The sequence below is a fragment of the Microcaecilia unicolor genome, chromosome 7 (genome assembly GCF_901765095.1).
Source record: "Microcaecilia unicolor chromosome 7, aMicUni1.1, whole genome shotgun sequence".
Classification (NCBI taxonomy): Eukaryota; Metazoa; Chordata; class Amphibia; order Gymnophiona; family Siphonopidae; genus Microcaecilia; species Microcaecilia unicolor.
In genome coordinates, this window is record NC_044037.1 from 187,819,188 (window position 1) to 187,837,972 (window position 18,785).

At 42.3% G+C, this 18,785-nt stretch overlaps 1 protein-coding gene across 2 annotated transcripts in view; it reads left to right on the forward strand.

The window, feature by feature from the left end:
• The window catches only part of BARD1 (BRCA1 associated RING domain 1), a 169,770-nt gene extending 152,092 nt beyond the window's left edge, over positions 1 to 17,678 (forward strand). For both annotated transcript variants that reach the window (XM_030210467.1, XM_030210468.1), the window contains 2 exons: positions 3,368 to 3,465; positions 15,584 to 17,678. In XM_030210467.1, coding sequence (XP_030066327.1) covers positions 3,368 to 3,465; positions 15,584 to 15,916 — 431 coding nt within the window. In that variant the 3' untranslated portion in view covers positions 15,917 to 17,678. The remainder of the gene's footprint in view (positions 1 to 3,367; positions 3,466 to 15,583) is intronic.
• Positions 17,679 to 18,785: the final 1,107 nt, after the last annotated feature.

Below are 18,785 nucleotides of genomic sequence, written 5' to 3' on the forward strand. Positions count from 1 at the left end.
CCTGCCTGCTTACTTTTCTTTCAGCTTCATTATGGTTTGACCTGCACAGGGAACAGTAGACCCATAATACTAGCAGTAACAAGCTGTTTTCCACCTGCTGTGCAGGAAGAGTTTGAGCTTTAGTCAGCAGTGGTACTGGAGCCCTGAATGTGGACCTCCTTATTGCACTAGGCACTGCCAGTCAGTGTCATTGTGCTTCTATTGATTATCTGATCGGTGGACTAGTCATGAAGTAACTGCTACATCTTTCTCCCGCTAATAGACATGGACGTGGTACTGGGGCTGTTTATCATTCAGCTCCACCTGTACGGTAGGCCCTACTGCTGTACCATAGCATTTTTCAATGTCAGCATCTTCACCTCATCCATCTACTTGCTGGCCTTCAGAAGCTTGAAGTACCAGATGGCCACCTGCTTCTTGTTGCCCACCCTATTCTTCGCTGTCACTAGCTCCAGCAGTGCTTACTACTACTTGCTAACCTCATTTCTTAGCAGCCCAGACCATGCCAGCAGTGTGGCCTACTTGCTGCCTCTCATTGCATTCACCTTCTTCCCTTTCTTGGGCATAGTCACCATTTCCAAAGTATGTTTCTGGCTGGCAGCCAGACCCGCAATATTACCTCCCTCATGCCAGAGAAAGGGGAATATCAAAGGGAGAAGCATCCTGTTTGCTTTTTTGTCTGCCGCCACCGCACACTGAGCAGAAGATTTCAGCGTATTGTCTGCAATGACACCTAGATCTTTTTCTTGGGTGTTCACTTCCAAGGTGGACCTAGCATCAGGTAACTTTGATTTGGATTATTCTTCCCAATGTGGATAACTTTGCATTTGTTCAAATTAAATTTCATCTGCCATTTGGATACCCAGTCTTCCAGTTTCCTAAGGTCTTCCTGCAATTTTCCCACAGTCTGCATGTGTTTTAACAACTTTGAATAGTTTTGTGTCATCTGCAAATTTAATCACCTCACTTGTCGTTCCAGTTTCCAGATCCATTTATATATATGTTAAGTAGCACCAGTCCCTGTACAGATCCCTATAGCATTCCACTATTCATCCTCCCTCACTGAGAAAAATGGCCATTTAACCCTACCCTCTGTTTTCTGTCCACTAATCATAAGTACATATCAATTCCTAATCCATAACGGAACATTGTCTCCTATCCCCTGACCTTTTCATGAGTCTTTCATGAGGAACTTTGTCAAAAGCTTTTTGAAAATCTAGATACGCAATATCAACTGGCTCACCTTTATCGACATGTTTATTGACACCTTCAAATAAATGAAGCAAATTGGTGAGGCAAGACTTCCCTTGACTGAATCCCAGCTAAGGGAAGTTTTGACTCTGTCCCATTAAACCATGTTTGTCTATGTGTTCTGTAATTTTATTCTTTATAATAGTTTCCACTATTTTGCCCGGCACTGAAGTCGGGCTTAGCTGTCTGTAATTTCCAAGATCACCCCTGGAACAGTTTTCAAAAATTGGTGTTACATTTGCCACCCTCCAATCTTCAGATACTACAGATGACTTTAGCAATAGGTTACAGATTACTAACAGCGGATCAGCAATTTCATGTTTAAGTTCTTTCTGTACCCTTGGATTTACTACTCTTTAATTTGTCAATTTGGGTTAGTATGTCTTTCAAGTTCACTGAGATTTCTTTCAGTTCCTCTGCATTGTAACCCTTGAAGACCATTTCTGATACAGGTAGATCTCAGGTGCAGACTTAGGTCTCCCCTCAAGAGAAGAAGAGTCTGTTGGAATTCCATAGGATTCCTCCTCCAAGAATTACCGTGGATCATCATCAGACTCCTGTGAACAGTCCCAAGTCGGAGTCAGCAAAATACTCCACATGGGAATGCTGAGTCCGCACCTGCCTCCGACAAGATGAACCATATCCATGTCTGGAATGGCACCAAAATGCAGGCTTGCCTCTAGACTCTAAAAAAAACCTTCCTCCACAGAGGTCAAGGGCGTAGCCGCATGGGCAGGTATTGACGCCAGTGCCCCATGTGGCACCAACATTGATGACCGAACCACAGGCTGAGAGGCCTGTGGGGCAGGCAGAGGTAGAGTCACAACTGACACAAGCGCCCCCAGTGCCATTGTACTGTGCATCTGAAGAAACCCCACCAAGTGCTGTTGGAGCATTGCCCAGATCCATTCATTGAGGACCAATATCACTAAATTCTTGGGTGCCAGTTCAGAGACAGCCTGCAGAGTTGTTGGTGCTATAGCAGAAATTGGCTTCCACCTACCAGGAGACTGACGCAAAGGCATCTCTTCAATAGGTTTCTGCAAGCCATTTTTATATTTCTGTATCCAGCACAAATAATTCTACACATCAGTCTACATTTCTACTGGATGGAGTTGCACTGCAGGATATGTTTTTCTGTACAGGGTACCTAGATAAGAAAGGTCTCCCTCTATCAATGCTATCAACTGAGAGCATTGCAGATCTCAAAAGTCAATACCAGACTGATCACAGTGTCATGGTCATCCATAGCATGAATCACAAAAAAGGAAATAAAATGATCTCGAGTTCTTCCACCATTTTTGTAGTTGCTGTACTTACCAGCCCCTTTGTGCTGTACCAGGATGTCTGTCATAAAATTTGGATTGTACTCTCCTTGCCCAGAGCATAAAGGGATATCCCAACACTGTCACACCATATAAGCTCCACAAGTTAAATACAGCATGAGATGCAAGCAGCCCTTGTTCACTTTACTTCTATCACTCATTGGAATGGTGAGTAACTGACTAATGATGCCCTGTTTTTTTTGGAAGTCAGGTGTTAATTGTGACAAGGATCCTCCTGTACCCACCCGGACTGAGGGTATAAGGAGTCAAATCCATTTAAACAATCGGAGGAATCCACCAAGTATAGTACTCAACTTGCAGGATCTTTATTCTCAGTCATTAGACTCTGAGGTGCATGCTTTCATTTGGGTGCAACAACAGCTTCTGTTAGCAAGGAATCCCTTTCTTGTACCTTTCCCCCACTTCAGAATACTTGCTGCATCTGTAAAATCATCAGTGATGGGATCAAAGCCTAAATGTCTCACCATAAAAAGTTAAATTGTTCAATCATGCCACCATTGATAGGTTGCTCCTCCCTATCTTTTAAACCGCGGTCAGATCCCTGCTTTCAAACCACCTGACCTATCTTGCAAACTATGGCTAGGTTTTCTGCTTTGGCTAGACTCAAACTGGGGGAGGGGGGAGAGAGGAGGAGGGGATATACAGAATCATATTATAGACAGTGTCATGCAATACTGGCCATGGTATTCACGTATATAGCATTTTTAAACAGCGTTTTTCCTTGTTAGTGTATGTATGTGTATAAACGGCCTCCTACATTTTTCTTCCAGGGGTGAAAATATGTTTGGCAACTAGAGATCGAGAACAAGAGGAGGGATATGAAATACCTGATGGTCCACAAAGAGGAAGGCTCAACCGTGAACATCTGGTATATATTGAGACAGACTTCTATGTTTTGATCCAAATATTGCTTTTCTTTGTTTTTTGCTCAGATACTACAATTATAGAGGGTAATTTTCAAAAGCATTATCACGGGTAAAACCAGGCCTGACAGACGTGCAGGAGCAGTTATACATATACAACCTTTGTAATTTTCTCTGAGGTCAAGCAGGCCATATTACCTCACAACTGGGTGACATCATCCATCAGATCCCGATGTGGATGCAGCCCAGAGCTCTGACTCTTTAAGTGGCCTTTAACAGCATCCCACCACTCATGTTCAGGTGCCTTCCCACCTGACATGTGAGTACGGGACCAACAGTCTTCATTTTTCTGGCGAGAAAAGAGGTCACAGTTTTGGTCTCTGCTCATTGTGTTCATTTTATTTTTTACCTTGGCACCTTCCCCGTGGGAGTTTTCACATCTTTTCTTCATTATTTTACTTTTTTTTGCTCCCCCTAATGCACCTAGTTTACTTTTGTCCAGTTTGAGGTTTACTTTTATTTTTCAGCTCCATGGGCCCTCTTAGGCCTGAGCTCTGGCCAGGATCCATCGAGCTTTTTCGAGTTAAGTGGCCTCTTTTCACCCTCACCATTGAACCATTTGATTTGGCAATTTGGCTGTTTTTCTTTCCATGCTCCAGAAGGTTCTCGGTGGCTTTAAGCGCTGTTCCCAGTGTAATCGGGTTGTCTCTGGAGCGGATCCCCTTAATTGGTGTCTCCAGTGCTTAGGGCCAGACTATGACACTCATTCTTGTGTCCTCTGCTTAAGCATGCAGAAGAGCACTAGAGAGTCGTAGAGATCAGCGTGAAAAAAATTTTTTGGTGCCAAGTCTGGTCCATCAATGTCAGCATCAGAAGCATCGGCCCAGAAGGCTGAGATGGCTCATTCGGACACTGGGAGTGCACCGGCATTGAGGAAGTTTTCCCCTACCTCGATCTGCGCTGTGTTAGTACCCCGGGATCGGTCTGCATTGGACCCAACACTAAGTGGACTTGAGGATTCCACATCGGTACAGTGGGACTTGATGATTGACACCAAGGCATGCCTAAGAAGAGCAATAATCGGGCGCACCAGGGCACTGGTGTCAACATCGAGAGGACCCCCCCCCCCCCCCCATGAGGAGGTGCTGATATTGCAGCCGCCTTCCAGCTGTGTTCATGCTTCTGATTCGGCACAGACAGGTTCATAGGCTGTCTCCACACCAGCGCTGCTCTTACTGAGTTGCCCTCAACAACCGGTTCTGGGTCATGCTTCAGGAGGACCGGGTGTCCTTATGGAGTGGAGGAGTAGTCTAGTGGTTAGTGCAGTAGAATTTGATCCCTGAGAACTGAGTTTGTTTCCTACTGCAGATCCTTGTGCCTTTGGGCAAGTCACTTAACCCTCCATTGCCCCAGGTAAAAATAAGTTCCTGACCATGGAGCAAAAGAAGTGAAGAATTTACCTGACCAGGGGAACTTTTGATATTGCCTCCAGCCTCTCTGCCTTAGGTGTCAGGATGCATAGACTTTCATGGCTGCGCATCTTAGACCATGAACCAGCGGTTGAAGAGAGATTAGCGGACATTCCATGCCAAGGAGAGAACCTTTTGGGGACAAGGTAGAAGAGGTCACAGGCCTCATTAAGAAGCACTCTGATACCATCAAGTCCCTCTTCTCAGCAGCCTTCTTCTGCAACAGTCTCCTCTCAGAGGTTTTCAGCTGGACCTCGTAGGAGTACCTATTTCTGTCAAAGGCATAGGTACACTCCTGCCTGCCCCGTCCAACCCCAGCACTCCCGGTCCAGACAGCAGCGCACCCCAAAGCCCCAGCAGGATTTCCAGTAAGAGTTGAACTTTTGACTGCTCCAGGAGAGCATAGCTGCCAGTCAAAGTAAGAGTTGAACTTTCGACTGCTTCAGGAGAGCATAGCTGCCATCCAAGTAGCCATTCTGGATGACCTACTAATAGGTGGGTGGAGATTGATTTTTTTTTTTTTTCAGGAAAGATGGCCCCTTGTAACCTCTGATTTGGTGAGTTCTCCAAATTGTCTGCCACAGTTACGCCTCCATTGGCACAAGTATTCTCCAAATTGCTCCTGAAGAGCATCTTATTTCAGCTTTTGGCACAAGGAGGTACTTGCAGAGGAACACTCAAAGCCAATACGGTCAAGCCCATTTCCATCCTAGGCCTCAGGGGCCTGAACAAGTATCTGGTCAAGGAAAAGTTCAGGATGATTTCCCTGGGAATCCTTCTCCCCATTATTCAGGCAAACGATTGACTGTGCTCTTTGGACTTAAAGGATATCTATACTCGCATTCAGATACTGCCCAGTCACAAGAAGTATCTCTGATTTCATGTGGGGAAACACCACTTCCAGTATCACTTACTGTCCTTTGGTCTTGTCATTTTCTAGAGGCCTTTACCAAATGTCTAGTAGTAGTCACTGTGTTGCTACCCAGACTGGGCGTGCATGTGTTTCCCTACTTGGACAATTGGCTGGGCAAGAGCACGTCAGAGGAGGGTGCTCTCAAGTCCATGAGGAAGACTATTCGGGTGCTGGAGCTACTAGGGTTCATGTTTAATTACCCAAAATCCCACCTGCAATCTATATTACTTCAATTGAAGTTCACTGAAGCCCTGCTAGACACGGTACAAGTTTGGGCCTACCTCCTACAGGTACAGGTGGATATTCTGTTAGCCATTGCCACTCAGGTCCGCAGCAGCCAGCAGGGTTATGGGATTCTACTCCTTCATTCAGGAGGTAGTCATCAAGTGGACCTCAGCCACCAGTTACAGCATAGTGCTCCAGGCCATGTATCTGACAGGGAAAGAGAACAGTCTGACGGATAGACTGAGCAGGGTAATGCAACTGCACGAGTGGTCTCAACATGTACGTTGCCTGCAAGATCTTCTGAGAGTGAGGCACCCCTTCAGTGGATCTTTTTGCTACTCATCTCAACAAGGTCCCTCAGTACTGCCGCAAACTCAGATCACATGGCAGGCTAGCGTCAGGTGCCTTTCTCCTCCATTGGGATCAGGTCTTCTGTGTGTGTATCCTCCCATTCCTCTAATAGGGAGGGCTCGCCAGAAACTCAAGCAAGACAAGGGCTCCATGATCCTCATTGCCCCATTCTGGCCAAGGTAGGTGTGGTTAACTACAAAAGAAGAGGGATCCCCTGAAGAACCGTGGAGATTGGAGTGCTTTCCGATCCTCATCAATCAGAACACCCTTCAGTCTGTGGCTCGCACAGTCTGCATGTTGAGAGCCAAGAATTTGCCTCCTTGAACCTAATGGTGTCTCCAGAGTCTTGCTGGCTTCCAGAAAATATTCTGCCAAGAAAAGTTACTCCTTTTAAATGGAATAGGTTTGCCATATGGTATGAGAGCAAGGCTCAAGATCTCGCATATCCTACGCAAAAACTGCTCGAGTATTTCCTGCACCTCTTGGAGTCTGGTTGGAAAACCAACTCTATAAGGGTTCTCCTCAGTGCAGTCAGTGCCCTTCATCTCCCTGTGGGAGGTAAGCCCATATCTGGACAGCCTCTAGTTCACTTCATGTGAGGTTTGCTGTTGACAAAGCCCCCTGTCAAACCTCCCACTGTGTCGTGGGACCTCAGTGTCATCCTCATCCAGCTGATGAAAGCTCCTTTTGAGCCACTTGATTCCTGGTAGGTCATATTTTTGGAGGCGGTCATTCAACTCACAGAGTCGATGAGCTCCAGGCCCTAGTAGCGGATCCACCTTACACAAAGTTTCATCGTAACAAAGTAGGTCACACTCACCCAAAGTTTCTTCCTAAGGTGGTGTCATGATTTTCATCTTAACTAGCCCAAAGTGCACTTCATACCTTGGACTGCAAACAAGTCTTAGCCTTCTGTCTGGACCAGATTAAAACATTCCACCCAGCTTTTTGTTTATTTTTGATCCCAACAGGATGGAGGTAGCCATAGGCAAGCTTGCTTTGTCCAACTGGCTGGCAGATGTCATCTCTCTCATTTATGCCCAAGCTAGGCAGTCTCTGGAGGATCATGTTATGATTCACAACAGCAGAGCCATGGCTGTGTCGGTAGCCCACCTGAGGTCACCCTGTATCAAAGGGATCTGCAAGGCTGCAATATGGTCTTCTGTCCACACATTCACATCTCAGTACTTAATTGAGCAAAATACCTGACTTGACAGCCAGTTTGGTCACAGTCCTTCAGAATCTGGTTGATGTCTAGAATCCAACTCCACCCTCCTATGCCTGTTATTTCTGTTCCAGGCTGTACCTTCACAACCAGTTTGGGGCTTTTTCACATTGTTTAGGCCTTGCCATTTCAAGTCTCTATTTTCCTAGTGTTGTTGTTTTTGATGAACCTGTTAGGTTGGGATTCTCAGTTGTGAGATATGACTTGCTTGTCCTCAGAGAAATTGAAGTTACTTACCTGTAGCAGGTGTTCTCCAAGGACAACAGGCCAGTCATTCTCACAAACCCTCCCTTCTCCCCTTGGAGTTGTCTTTTGCAACTATGTCATTAGACTGCTTATCCTGAACACACATATTAGGTGGGATGGCACCCACACATGCACGGTGGGTGCTACCAAAGGCCCCTTAAAGAAACAGAGCATTGGGCAGCATCCACACTGGGCTTCATTGGATAACATCACCCAGTTGTGAGAATGATTGGCTTGCTGTCCTCGGAGAACATCTGCTACAGGTAAGTAACTTCACTTTACCTGGATTTGAGTGAAGACATTATTGGGAACAAGCTTGGGTATGGATCTTTATTTGTACATATACTTTTAAAATTCAGTCATTTGTACATAAATTAGCACAGAAAATTTGTGCGTATTAAAGATCAGATATAAATGTAAGCACCAATTTTTTTTTTTTTTTTTTTTGGGGGGGGGGGGGGGGGGGGGGGGGGGGGGAATTTCAAAGTAAAATTACATGTATACTTTCATTTTGAAAATTTATGAAAGCCCATACAGGAAAAGTATGTGCATACCTTATCCATGTGTGCTGAGTTATTAAATTACCCCAAAATGTGCCCTTACTCAGGCACTTAATTCTAAGTAGTGATATTGTAGAATACAAAAATTTAAAAGGCAGTAACATTATCTTTTTTCCTGTATACCATTTGGAGCAAGAGCATTTAATCACATAACCCACATATTCAGAATTACAAGTAGTAAAATATTTCACCACCTCAGTTCTTCCATGAGCTAGATTCTGAAATTATTTCAGCAGCAAAGTGATTTTACAAGTTGTAGATTTGTCACATTTATAATGTCTCAACGTTGGATTTCTATCAACTGTACTTATCAATGATCCTTTTAGTGTGGGTAATTCTGAAGTATATAAATACTCTTTTAAATTCTTAGCTTTAGATTGTGTGGTTCGTAGACATTTACTTGAAACAGTTGTATGGAGCAGTAATATATGTAAAGGATTATTCATAATTGTCAATTTACTTGTGGCTAGTAAACATAGAACCCCTTAAGCCGCCAATTTTCAAAGGCACTATACCAGGGGCGTAGCCAGACAACAGATTTTGGGTGGGCCTAGGCAAGAAGTGGGTGGGTACCAAGTGTTCTCTTCCCCCCCCCCCCCCCCCCCCCCCAATCACCACCAAAAAATATCTCAGCAGGTGGGAAAATGCTTCTTTCCACCTTGGCAGTCTGCAGCAGGCATGCACTGAAAACTGAGCTTGCACAGATGCCAGTATCGTGGAGAGTAGCGTTTTCATTACCATCAGTGGAAAGACTTCAGCTGGCAAAGCTTGAGATCCCCACCAACTACCGCTAAACGTGTGCTACTGTTGGGTGGGCTCTGGCCCACCCAGGCCCACCTGTGGCTACGCCACTGCACTATACATACACAGTGTCAGCAGAAATCACTCCAGTTACTTTGGCGCTAAGAGGACAATTTTATAACAAAGTATTTAGAATAATGGACTTTATGCATGTATGTGTTTACATACTGTGTAAATGCCAAAATTCCAATTAAGCGCTATTCTGTAAATACCTGCATAACTTACATTGCGCATAATTTGAGGGGGAGTATACATGGTTGGAGCTTGCTCAAACCAACACCTATAACTTATAGAATACTGTAAGTTAATCAGGTGGTTCTGATCACTCATAGTGCCCTACTTAAGGGCATTCCTTTATATTTGTCATCTTTATTAGTTCCTTAGAGGCCATTTCGACCCTTTCCAAGAACTCTTCCTTTCTCTTCCACCAATATCACAGGCACATCTTGACTCTACATGTTATTCAGCATTTTCCTTTTGGCCCCTTATTTATTCTTTGCTTTAAGGACTTTGCGCAGAACCATGCTGATTAAAATTTAAAGCCACGCTTAAAGCTCACTTATTTTCTAGCTTATGTAGATTTGAATTGATTTCAGTAGACCATGAACGGTACCTGTGTTTTTGTCTATTGTATCTTAAATCTTTCCTATCTGGTTATTGGACTTCCTATATTATGTGATGTTTCTGGTTTTGTTGTTTATATATTCTTTGTGTTTAGTTTACTTTACTTTACTTAAACTTTGTAAACCGCTTTTATGTCCCTAGCTAAAGGCAGTATAGTAAGTAAATAAACCATAAATGCTTAGGCGCAGGAACATAAAACTAGTCATATAGTGACCATATTCATCTGCTATGAATATAACTATATAATTTACTTTAGGTCTGCTAAAGCATCACCATTATAGGTATAGTTACTGGAGGCCACCATATTACATAAGTGTCAGGAACAATAGATCTGATTCACTATAAAATGTGTTGCTCAACAAAACCCACTGTGAATCTTGTACATGCACACTAGGGACTACTGTGCTCTTCTGAGCACGTTATTTGCACTGTCTAATATAAAAGTGGGAGGAAAAACCTCATACTTCTGTGGCTCCACACAGTCACTTAGACCGGAACACTGTTTAGCCGAAAAAATTAGAGCTCACAGTGAAAAAGTAATCGGGTATAAAAAACCTCCCAGTGCTCTGAAATAATAATCTCCTTATTTTACAAATTAATGTAAAAAAATAAAGAAAAAAGGCACTTATTCTATTTGTACTACTGGCTGCTCAGTCGTGAACACAGGTCCCGACGGACCCGTTTCGCTTCCGGCTTTCTCAAGAGCCCCCACTGTAGTTGACCGTTAGGTCCTGATTGTTTCCCTAAAAACTGCCAGCATTATTCACCTTATTACATATACATTAAGCATCATTAAATACACATATTTTTTTAACACTACAGCTAGTATTTTTAAAAATACAGTGGCCACTGGCTTTAATTATTGAAATGGATGTTTACTGTTCTTGAAGATAAATTGGAAAACTTCATGTATAGTGACAGCGGTAGTGAAAATCACATTTACTTCACTACTGCCAGGATTTTAGATCACAACAAAGCACATACATAGTGATTTTTGCCATGTTAGATGGATTGCGATCTTTTGTGAATATGGTTACTGTGCTCTGATACTGCTACTAATCATTTCTATAGCGCTACTAGAAATAGCAGCACTCTACATATTATATGCTGGTACTTTCTCTGTCCCTAGAGGGCTCAAAATTTTTATAGCTGGGGCAATGGATGGCTGAGTGACTTGCCTAAGGAGCTGCAGTGGGCTTCACCTCTCTTCTGCTTTGATTTGGTAGATCTTAAATTATTGCTGTACATACATAATAGGACTTTCATGGAATATTATTAAGTAGCGTGAGGAATTTTTAACAGATAAGACCATGCATGGTGAAAAAAGGTTTTAGTACTTTGTCTACTTGCTATATTTGAGTATGATGAAAAAGGTCTTTGGCAATAAAAATTGTAAAAAGGTCCAAGTGGGGTAGAGTCTTCATTCTTAATAGAATGGTGTTGGTTACCTGTGGAGTGGCAGAATATGAGTGTCCAATTCAGAATGTCATAAATGGATGTCCATCGCATATGTATTTTAGAACATGGTACGGTCTTTTCTAAGATATATATGAGATGGACATCCACGTCCTGGAAAAGTCCAGCCTGAACATCCATTTTACACACCGAAATGTCAATGAATGGGGGGGGGGAGGGGGGACAAGGGCCACACAGACATCCAGGCAGAGAGGCAACCTAATGGTTAGAGCAGTGGGTTAAGAATCAGGGAAACCAGGTTCAAATCCCACTTCAGCTGTTTGTGATTTGATTTTTTTTTTTAATTGTGAGCCTTACAGGCACAGAAAAATACCTATTGTACCTGGATGTACACCACTTCATTAGTCTCAGGCTTGCAGGTGTCTTATATATTTAGTACAGTAGGTATTTTTCTGTCCCTGGAGGGTTCACAATTAATGAAAAAAAAGAGCTGAAGTGGGAATTTAACCTGGGTCCCTTGGTTCTCAGGAGGAGTTGACTCTTGCTAGTGTTTATGCGCCAAATGAGCATCAGGATCGTTTTTTTTTTTTTTTTTAAATCAACTTTTGTTGGCTCTGCAGACTTTTGCTAGGGGCCGGATTATTTATAGTTTTTTGGATAAAACATTACATAATGTGAGTTGCTCTTCCTCTATAGGGAATATTACTATCTCAGATCCTGCCCTCCTTATGTGAGGAGGTTAGGGAACGTAGATGGACTTTTAATAGTGTTTTGTTACAAGAGTCTGACTTATGCAAGGGTTTTATCAATGTTATGAAAAAGTATTTTGATCTTAATATGGACTCTGGACCTCCATTGGTTATTGTTTGGGATGCCTTTAATGCTGTCTCTCGGGGCTTCTTTCTCCAACAGGCTAGTCAGGGAACCAAGGCTCAATGAGCCCATTTGGCTCAATGTTTAGAATAGTTGGGACTTTTGGAGGCTCAGTGTTGGTGTCGGACCTTCAAAATCTTCAGGTTGTCAGATTAGAGTTAGTCGCTCTTTATGATGATCATCTGAAGTTTGTTAATGCACATTTGAAACAAACATTATGAATGTAGTAATAATCCAGGTCACCTTATAGCAACTGAGCTGCGGAGGAAAAGGGCTGATAGGCAGCTTTTGCATCTTTAGGATTCGGGAGGGTCATTTTTACTAAATCTTCCCAGATTGGGGAGCATTTTCATCATTTCTATCGGACTTTATTTACAGAGGATGATGTGATCCAGTCAGAGGATATGGACCACTTTTTGGCCACTCAGGCTTTGCTGGTATTGTCTCAGCAGAGGGAGGTTTTGGAGGCTCCGGTTACTGTGTGGGAAGTTTTACAGGTTATTAAAGATTTGCCAACTGTGTAATCTTCTGACTTGGATGATTTCACTAATGAATTCTTTAAGGTTTTTGCTGTAGAGTTGGCTCTCATATTATTGATTCTGTCCGGGAAGGTGAGTTGTGCCTCCGTCAGTGATGGAGGCATGGCTGGCTGTTATTCCTAAGCCTGATAAGGATAGACAGACTGTGCATCCTACCATCCTATTTCTATCTTGAATACTGATGTAAACTTTTGGCTAAAGTATTAGCCAATCACTTGGCTGGGCTGCTCCCTACCTTTATCCACCCAGACCAGATGAGATTTGTGGCTCAGCGGCAAGTGATGGACGGTGGACTTGCTTCATGTATCTCAAGTCTAGGGTAAACCAATGTGCCTCCTAGGGCTAGATGCAGAGAAGGCCTTCGATCGGGTCCAATGGGGCTTTCTTGATAAAGTTATGGATACATTTGGGGTGAGGCCATTTTATCGCTCTTGGATCGGGGCTTTTTATGCTTCGCCTAAGGCTTGTGTTAGGGTTAATGGTGGGAACTCTATTTTATTTTCTTGTTTCCAGGGTACATATCAAGGATGTCCCCTTTCTCCTCTTTTATTTGCTATGGTTATGGAACCCCTTGCTGTGGCCATCAGGACTAACCTGGATATTGGAGGAGTTTAAAATAGCATTATTTGTAGACAATATCCTCTTATCTCTTACGTGTCTGTTGATTTCTCTTCCTAATTTTATAAAAGAAATTACAGCTTATTCGGCTGTCTCTGGGTATATGTTGAATGCTACAAAGTCTATTGGTTTGACAGTTGGGTTGGCACCTAGTTTCTTGGACACTCTGCAGTCTTCCTTTCCTTTTAAATGGACCTCTAAGGAGATTCATTACTTAGGAGTTCAGATCTCGGGTAATGTCCAGGAACTCTTTGAGGCTAACTATCCTGCTCTTCAGATGGCGTTGATTTGGGATTTGGATCGTTGGGCCTCTATGGAACTTTACTGATTTGGGAGGATAGCAACCCTTAAAATGAATGTGCTCCCTCGTATTTATTTCAGGTACTCCCTTCTGTCTCCCTAGATCTTTTTGTATCTGGTCTGCAAGATAGCCTCATTCGTTTTGTGTGGAATCATAGACATCCTCATCTACCTCAAGCATTTTTATACAAACGTACGTGGATGGAGGGCTTGGGTGTCCCCAACTTGTTCTGGTATAAGCTGTGGATTCATCTTGAACAATATTTGGTGGGCTCTTGTTTGTTGAAACATCTTATTTGGCTTCCAGGAAAGTACAGAAGTTTGCCTGGGGGTTTGTGCCCCACTATCTCTGTGACTTTTTTTATTATTGAGACTCATTATTTACCGCCTCTTATTCTCTGACTCAGCATACACTGAGTGCCCACAATCTGCTGTTTCCTTCAGGGATGGGAATGAATTCTTTTGCTTATTGAGCTCAGCAGGGATTGGATACTTGGGGTCATGAGGTGTGATGAGGAAGAATTTGTTTCCTTTGATGTTCTTTCTGCCGACTATTATCTCTCGCCTTCTGGCCATTATGCTTATGTTCAGGTGAAGCATTTTTTGAATACTCCTTTGTTTCACTGTAGCAATTTGTGAGAGGAGTCTTATTTGGAGGAATCTAAGATCACACTTGGGCTTATCACTTGTCTTTATGCTTTTTTGACTAGATGGATTTAAGCTGTATGTTCTCCACTAGTTAAACTGGGAGAGGGAGTTAGGTGTTATGATTTCTGCAGATGATTGGCTTATTTTGGAGAAGGCCCGTTTGAAATTTTCCTTGGCATTTTCCCTCAAGGAAAGCGTGATAAAGGTTTTTGTATTGCTAGTACCTTACTCCAGCGAGGTTGCACCATATTTTTCTTGATGCTTCTCCGAATTATTAGAGGGGCGGTGCAGTGTTGGGCATTATGGGTCATATCTGATGGACCTGCTCTAAGGCTCAGGCATACTGGAGGGCTGTGCAGTCTCGCCTTCAGGTATGGCTTGGCTGCCTGGTGCAATGGCACCCAGCTGTCTTTTTGTTGGGTAAGAAACCTTCAGGCCTTACTCATTTGCAGTCTTTGCTGGTTCAGCATGCTCTTCATGCGGCTTGCCTTAATTTGGCGTAATATTGAAAGCAGCATACTGTTCCTCCTTTGATACAATGGATTACAAGATTGTGGTATATTTGTGATATGAAATGTTTAACTGCCATGAAGAGAGTGACTTTTCTTAAGTAGGAGGTGCTTTGGGCTCCTTTCTTGACTACTTATTCTGTTTAAGGAGAGGAAAAATTTGTGTTTTACTCTTATATTTTGTTCTTTGGGAGGAGGCGGGGTGGGAGGACTTTTGATTTCCTCTGCTTTTGGGGGGGTGGGGGTTGTATAAAACTTATGTTAAAATATAGATGCTTGTCATTGTTAATTTTCTTTGCGATATGCAGGGTTTGGATTGTTGTTTCCATTGGAATGTTATTTTCTCTGTTACTTGGATTTTCAATAAAGTGCTTCTACAAATTTTAAAAAAACATTGAAGGAGTAAATATGTGTGTGAGTAAGCTTAGGAATATATACTGCTATAATTTCAATAATTCTATAATTAAAATCAAGCTTAGTGCCACTTCATGCCACAGTTTCATGAAGTCCACATCTCCTGTCACCTGACAGTGTCCATCCTAGTGTAGGTATCATGTTTATATAAAACTTGAGTGCTGTGCATAATCAGAATCTTATTGATTACTATGCCATCAACAGGTAACGTGAACACTTCCTGGGAAGATAGCCTTATAAATTTCTTTGTTGCTGCTGTTTTGAGTATTCTCTGGTATCTCCATTTGTTATATCTGTTCAACATTTTGAAAGAGAAGCTAAACTGTAATTTTCAACACTTAATGCTATTTCTGATCTGAGACAGATTTTAGTGTGTTTTGTTTCTTTAACAGATGCCAAGGTTGTTCGATGGCTGCTACTTTTTCTTTATGGGAAATTTTGTAAGCCACAAAAAGGATGACCTGGCAGATTTGGTGAAAGCAGCAGGAGGGCAAATTCTTACCAGACAACCGAAGCCAGACAGTGATGTGACACAAACTGTCAATACAGTGGCGTATCATGCAAAGCCTGGGTCTGACCAAAGCTTCTGCACACAGTACATTATCTATGAAAAGACTTCAAAATACCATCCAGACAGGATTCGGCAGGGGAAAGTTTGGGTTGCCCCCACCAGCTGGCTCATAAACTGTATTACCTCTTTTCAGCTGCTGCCTGTCGAGGAATAAACATCCACTCATCATTAGCAAGTTACTGTGATGGCCTATAGGAACGTGCAATGATAATCGATTTGTTTGCATTCTTAGAATTCTGGTCTTGACATTCAGTGCAGTATTCCTACTTTTAGCTGCCAAGAAGCAATAATTTGAAATATGTGATTACAAAGAAAATGATGTGAATGTCATTACTGCAGATCACCCCAAATATGCCAGGGTGTTCTGTTAAGATGTGCTTAATGATAACTTTTGTCTTCCATTCACTTTTGTAGAGATTTAACAATTTCTTCTTACTGTAATACATAAATGAAATTAGATTTTTCAGCCCTTTGATAAAGAAAAGCAAGTCTTTAAATTTGAGCAATACCAGATGGGATTTGTATCCTAAAAAGAAATATGGTATCCAAGAATTTTAGTTATGTTTTTCATACATGGCAAGTTGTCCACGTTGGGCTCCAACCACTTTAATCGTGAAGTGGTCTATGCCTGCAACTCTTATATGTTGTTGAGCTTGCGTAGTTAAATGGAGGGTAATTTAATAACATTGTGCCTCCTAAAAGCGCTATTTAAGGTGTCTATTTTAAGCCTATTTTATAAAGAATAGTAAGTGGCTACTACTTTCTTTATAAAATACTAGCGTAAGTGACTGAAAATGTGCCTTTATTTAAGGTACAAGCACTTACACCAGCTCTAGGTCTGCTGTAAATGCTCATGCCTAGATGTTAGCAAGAAACCACATAAATCATAGTATTTTGTAATGTTCATGTGTACTTGTATACTCTACCCAAACAACAGCAAGGCAGAGGATCTGCAAAATCCAACCTGGATACAAACAAAGATCAGTCAGTCGTTCAAATAAACCACTGACTGATCTGCTTTGTTTGTATCCTTCTCTGCCCAAACTCCATTCATGTGCATATTCACTGTCCCAAGTATGCACCTTGTGAAAAACGCATATACTTTTATGCTGATTAGTGTTTTATAAGAGGCCATTTACATGAATGACTAAAATACTGACATTTATCCCTGTTGTTAATGCCTAAAACTAAGCACCCTGAATAAAAAGGATATGTGAAGAAGCAAAACTAAAATATCTAATGAAAAGAAAAACAGAAAAACCAAAAATGAATGGTTTGGTATCATGGAAGTAAAAGCAGTATTTCTGCCACTTCTGAATAATTGTTATTCAAGTGCAGCTTTATATAATAACTTCAATTCTATGCTTCCTGCTTATCAGAGAAAGTAAAGTAGAATTTTATAGATAACTGTGTGTTATTGGTGAAATGGAATCAGTGAATATCCAAAGTATAATCATGGATTCCAGAAGTCCTAATGTGTAGAATTTTTTTCTTATTGCACATTTAAAGTGTCCACAAACAACTTGTTATTTATCATCCACTGTTCAAGATAAAATTAAAGAAATATATAGGAACAATACATCCCACATCTTTTCAGGAACCCAACATGGACTTGTGTTTTATCTAGAGCATTTCAGGAATTGTCAGTCCAGAGTATGTGCCAGACTTGTTTTTATTGTATCTCATTAACTGAAAACTGTAGAAACCTTTTTTTTAGATACATTTAACTGCAAACACACACAGAGCAAGTAGCTACTTCAGACAGCAATGCAGTTAAAAAGCATTATCACAATAAAATCCGTTGGCACAAAGGTATATGACAGCAGGTCATTAAAAGTGGTCTTTGAGTGTCTTGATGATAATCTTACCAGGGGCGTAGCCAGACTTCGGCGGAAGGGGGGTCCAGAGCCCGAGGTGAGGGGCACATTTTAGCCCCCTCCCCCTCCATTTTTGACCCCCGCCGCCGCCGCCACCACCACCACCACCACCACCACCACCAACAACTTTGACCCCCCCCCCCCCCCCCCCCCCCATCGGCTACCTTTGCTGGCGGGGGACCTCAACCCCTGCCAGCCGAGGTCCTGTTCTTCCTCAGCAAAGGTAGCCGACGGCGAGGGAGGGTTGGCGGCGAGAGGGGTGGTCGAGAGGGTCGTCGGCAGGGGGCTCCAGGGCCAAAACTACAGGGGCCCAGGCCCCCATGGCCCCACGTAGCTACACCACTGAATCTTACATAAAACAGGATTTTTTTTTTTTTAACAGTTGCTTTTTTCTAATCAAAGATACACATTCATGCAAACTTAAAAGAACTTTGAATGCAACTTTTTTTTTTAACAAAAAGCACTTGTTATATAGGAGTATCAGTATATTTAACAGTTCCTTTCTGAGATGAGAATGTTTATTAAAAAAAAGAAAAATATTAATACAATTATTTCTAATGAATTGCCATTGCATGCCTTTGTGCCATTTGTTGTGGTTGTGCTTTTTAAAATCAGATTTGTTTTTAGAAGTAATTGTCCTGTGTGTTTTAGCGGGTATATCTGTAAAATGTTGCTGCAGCTTTCACTGATGAGGTTGAATGGAGACATATCCAACATAGTGTGGATTGTTGACCGAAGCCCTCTTTTCGAAACATGAAAAGGGAAATACTCCTATAGATTTGTTAAATGTAAAGTACAATAGCGAACATACATACATTAAGAAAAACTGAAAAAATACTAAACATTGGGACTTTTAGAATCTGTAGTTACCCCTTTTGGGCATTCATTTATGTCAGATTCTGCTTTATTTTCTATGTTGGGCAAGTGGAATAGAATTAATATATTATGGGCCCCTTTTACAAAGCAGTGGTAAGCCCAACACAGACCTACCAGTCTCTAAAAAGGAAGTACCTCCGGGCTACCGCAGCAGCCCAGCAGTAGTTCCCACCCCCAGTGCGCCGTCATATCCGGCGCTACAAAAATATATTTATTTTTGTAGCCCCGGTGTGTACCCAGCGGTAATCACTGCCCAGTTACCTCCAGGTA